Raw genomic sequence first — 5,151 nt, forward strand, 5'->3', positions numbered from 1 at the left:
TGAGAGGGGGGTATCGATCCAATCGGAAAAAAAAACGCATTAGACTCCGATCAGAAGAAAAACGGATGTAATCAAATGGAGGTAAATGCATGCGAACATGGTTCGTGTGTGTGTGTGTGTATGTGTGTGTTGTAAGCCAGGAAGAAGATGGTCTCCCTAGTTTCATGGAGAGGAGGGTGTACATGACTGTACAAAAAACACCGGGAGGTGAGTTGTTGCCGGGCTAATTTTCATGCTCAAGCTCATCAGGGGCCGCTCGGGGAAGGATGGCGGGTTTAGCATTCGACAGGCGTTGCGCGTCCCCCGCGGTGGAGACGTGCTCTTCGTCTTCTTCACCGCCGTCCTCTTCCTCTTCTTCGTCCTCACCATCTTCCTCTTCCTCCTCTTCATCTTCCTCTTCTTCGTCCTCCTCGGGTTCCTCCTCTTCAGCGACCACGTGGGCCGGTCCGTCACTTGTGTCCGTGGCTTGACGATGTGAGTCACCAGGAGCCACCGTTACACAGCTGGGTTCTATATCCTCGTCCTCCTCAACTCGAGCACGCTTGGTTGCGACGTAAATACCTGCCTTGTACTTTTGCATGTCCTGAAACGCGCAAAGGAGGAGAAACATGAATTGCTTATCTACCAAATGTGCGGATACACCAAGACAGTATACATATGTGTCACAGCATCCGCTAAAGGACAAATAGAAATTTTTCAGCTGTAGCACCCTTTCAGTGCCCAACTGCCATGCCACCCAAAGGTTGCACGAGGGCTGGGATACTGCCAGGTTGCCCAAGCCTAGATAGGGGAAGTCGAGAGGCATAGGTCGGGTTCGAACCACAGATCTTCCGGTCAGTAAATTCGCGCTCTAACCACTTGGGCCATCTCGCCCCCACAGTGGGAACTGACACACAGACCATTAGTAATTCCCCAACCGACGTAAACACGACGTACCTGTTCGTATCGCAGCTTGTCATTTTGTGCATGACGTTCGTACTTTTCTTTGTCTGTACACTCTTCCCATCTGCGACCCAGCTCCTTGGCAATGTCACTCACTTTCCAGTCTGGATGTTCGTTGCGAATTTTCGATCGGAAAGCATCACAAAAGAAAAAGAACGCGGACCAGGAACGTTTTGGCATGGCTGGGTCTTTGGTACGTCTTCGACGTCGCCCCCTACGCATCCCCGCCGGCGGAACATAGTGCGCCATCTCTCGATTGAACCGATCCAGATCCAACTTGGCCATTTCTTCGAAGCATCTTCGTTGTTCGTTGGACATTTGCTAAAACGACCGAGAGTGATAATAAAAAAAAGAGATCGACTTACCTTCCATTTCTCGGCACATTTCTTGGAGAATTCACTGAATATTACATTCTCATTAGGGTGCTTTTTCCGATGTTCTTCGCGAATCACTTGAACGAAACAAGCATAGGCCGACATTGGGTGCTTTGGGCGATTTTTGTCTTTGACCATCATAGTTGCATCACAGCTAAAAAGTAATTACATCAGAAGGTCATAAAATAAAAGGAAAGTATCGTTGTGTGTCTCACGGGAGTGTTTCACCACCCATTGATCTGCATGAACAATACTACATCGGCAAACTAGTGATGGCATTGGCACTCAACTAGTGCATAATGCGGTGAAGAGAAAGCCTTGCATGCGATAAACAGCTGATTTCTTCAGCAGAATGTGGAACTGCACCCAATCAAAAACTCAAAATCCGATTGAGCTGTTCGGTTCGAAACAACTGGGGAAATGAGGCTTGGATGCGACCACCGTATAGCGTACCAGCAGGGGTTGAATAGTCCCCCAGAAAGTAGCAGATGGACGATACGGATAGAAAATGACAACACAAACGTTACTGACTTTAGGCAGAAGCCACGCTTTGCAAGCTCTCCAGAGGCATAAGGAAGACTACGATGAACCTGTCCTAGAAAGCTGGCCGCGAAAGATGATATTTTCATCCGGATTAGGAAGGCCATAACAGCTTTTGTGAACCTACGTCACCTGTAGCGTGGGCGTGACACCAGCTTCTCTGTCGAGGGTCGAGTTTACAATGCTGCGGTGCGCTACATATTACTATACGGATCACGAACCTGGCCGCTGCGCGCCGAGGACGTCAAAAGAATTTCAGTGTTTGACCATCGATGTCTTCGGAGCATTGCCCGAGTCTGGTGGGAACACCGGATCAGCAATGCTGAGGTACGTCGAATGGTATTCGGGAGAAATAACTCACCAGCGATAGATGAACTGATCACACTGTATAGGTTGCCCTGGCTTGGCCACGTGCTCCGTATGCCATCGACTGACTTCCTCGAAGAGTTTTTTCGCGCAACCAAGTAAAGGGTGGAAGAGAGCCAGAGACGGCCAAACAATGACTTGGCAACGGAGTATATAAGCCATTACCGGCAAACTCAGCTGCGCTGGTCATTGCCGTCTTCCTGGATGGGGACCCTGAGACGGGCCACATCAATGGTTGAAGACATTGTCAGACATGGCCCACTCGTGCCCTCAGTAGCGCTCTGCATCCAAGCTATTGGCTTCAATGTATAGCTCCCTCCCCTATTTCCCCACTTGACAGTCCACCTACAGTGTATATTTACGCACTAATTTATCAGCTCCCGCATCTAATACGCATCTAACTACCCCACCTCCCAGAATCATCGGTGAACGAAACTGTGGCAACTACAACCACTGTACGACGAGTACGCGGTTATTACAACTGACAATGATGATGAATATCATAATGAGAAAGCTGGCCGCACCGACAGTTCATAGCAGTTTTCAAAACTTCCGGTCAGTTCAACTGCTGCCCCAGACTGGATAAGGCACGGAAGGCACCAAATGATTCGACATGTGCTGAAAAGGGACCGATGTTCTGGTGAGTGTACCTCTATAACCTGGTGGACTATAGTAGGGTGGCTTCACTGTGATACCCATACAGTGTCTTAGATTAGGCTGACCAGTAGAGGGAGTTCTGAAGAACACGGTTCCTGTTTCTCCATGAGAACCAGTGACTCACCCTTCCCCAGAGAAAACGTGTGCTACGTTGGTAGCATACTACCACTGTCCAGCGGCCTTGCGGTCAGGCATTCCAGCAAAAGGTTGTGTTAGACGAATCTAATCGCCTCCTATCTAGGTACGAATATCCACGCCGGGTCCCAACCAAAATCTCACAACTAACAATTCTATCAGGCCACAATGCTGGTCGCGTGATGCCATTAGCCGGGAAGCCTAACATGCTGCATTCAACAAAGCGGGAAAGCGAAAAAAACCTCATGCTGATGCCCACATTCTTCCTCTCTAATGTTCTTTCTCAACTCTTCTCCACTCACGTAATAACTTTCCTCTTGTAGGCCCTGCATCGGCCCCTGAAGTAACATCTGCGGATCGGTCAGAGCCAGAGGCCCCAGACATCTCGAAAACAATCTTAGAATGATGCCCGGACGCTATTACTGTCCGCACCATGAAGCAAAGTGGACAACAAGCTGCTCTTGGTCCCACACTGCACTCGCTTGATATTGATGTGCTGTGTATTTGAAACAAGAATTCAAGATGCAAGCACAGTGGTTGAGCTAAGTGCCACACCACTCTCTGCTCACTTCCGGCTACGCAACTCTGCTGATCAAGAGGCTGCTGAGGCAGGATGTGCAGGGGTTGGTGTCGTCCCAAGTCATCGAGCGGGATTGTCCTTACTCGACTGGATACCCATTGATAGTCGTTTCTGTATATTGCCTATCGATCGGCTGTAACATCTTTTTGGTACCTAGCTGCTAATCCATCCGAAGGATGTCTATGCCTGAGCATAGACAGAGGAAGTCGATGTGCAGAGACCGGGTTCGAACCACGGACCTTCAGATCAGTGAATTCGCTCTCAAATCACTAAACCATCTCGTCTCTATGAAGTTCGTCTGGCAACGTCTGTAAAGGAATCTCACAAACGGGAATTCGATCGGTGTCTGCTTGTCGCATCCGCTTACGCCCCAACCGCCTGTCGCTCTGACACCATCGAAGACAAGTTTCACGACACCTTGAATGTCCTATTACAGCGAACTAAAAGCACAGATATCGTTGTGGCTACCAGCGATCCGGATGTACGGGAGGAACTCATTTAGGTGGTCCACATACATTGAATCTGGTATGTGCGGACAATAGCAGGCAACTACTTTAGCTACCTGCTAACCGCAGGCTGTTTCTATTAGTGCTAACTTCCAGATTAGGCGAATTCGTCTGATCACATGGTGTACTCTAACGGCTTTCCAGTCACGCACCAAAACCGATCACATCATAATGAGTTACCGGTGATGCGGATCAATGGCTGATTGCTCCTCGTACTGGGACGCCTGTGTGGATTCTGATCATGCACTTGTCCAGTCGTTTCCCGTTTTACTTTCCGGAACTTGACCTGAGTCGTGATGAGACTCATGCGTCACTTTTCCTTCGTCGTCTGACAGTGGCTCGTGAAACACTGACTCGAGCCATAGCGAAAGCCTTCTCCATCTCCTGGGCCATCAAAACGCACCAGAGTTCTCATTGTTCAAGCTCGTGATTATCCCATATTTGAGGGACCCACGTGCGTCATCACAGTTCCTGTTTGCAGTTACGGCCTATCTGACAGCAATAAGATCTGCTGATCTTGACGATATCCAGTGTTCATTTAGTCGATTCAAATCACCATGGACGGCGTCGGAGCTGCAGTCAGTTGGGGGCGTAGGCAGACACAATAAACAGACACCGATCGACTTCCCGCTTGTGAGACTTCTTCACAGAAGTCGCCGGACGGAGCACACAGAGGCGACTATCAACAGATGTCCAGTCAAGCAAGGATAATTCCGCTCGATGACTTAGGACGATACCAACCCCTGCACATCCTGCCTCAGCAGCCTCTGGATCGGCAGAGATGCGTAGCCGGAAGCCAGTAGAGTGCTGTGGCACTTAGCTCAACCACTGTGCTTGAATCTTGAATTCTTACTTCAAATACACAGCACATCAATGTCAACCCGACCTAAAGCTGCCACCTTGACGTGGTGGTCGGGCTTCATGCTGCAATGATCCCGCGGGCTACACTGGCTGGAACTTCGTTCCACAAGGTGCAACCATGCCAGGAAGGCCAAAGGGGAGCAGCCAGACCAAGAGCAGCGAGACCCCGTACTACGAGTAATCGTGCTAC

General features: G+C 49.6%; 1 protein-coding gene across 1 annotated transcript; it reads right to left on the bottom strand.

Moving 5' to 3' along the window:
- Positions 1-5: 5 nt before the first annotated feature.
- T265_14643 (hypothetical protein) lies at positions 6-1,469 on the bottom strand (the record flags this gene model as incomplete). Its single annotated transcript, XM_009174578.1, has 3 exons — positions 6-583; positions 937-1,263; positions 1,308-1,469. The coding sequence occupies 3 exons, from the start codon at positions 1,455-1,457 to the stop codon at positions 224-226; spliced, it is 837 nt and encodes a 278-aa protein (XP_009172842.1).
- Between the last annotated feature and the right edge of the window lie 3,682 nt (positions 1,470-5,151).

The sequence above is a fragment of the Opisthorchis viverrini genome, assembly GCF_000715545.1.
Source record: "Opisthorchis viverrini unplaced genomic scaffold opera_v5_229, whole genome shotgun sequence".
NCBI lineage: Eukaryota > Metazoa > Platyhelminthes > Trematoda > Opisthorchiida > Opisthorchiidae > Opisthorchis > Opisthorchis viverrini.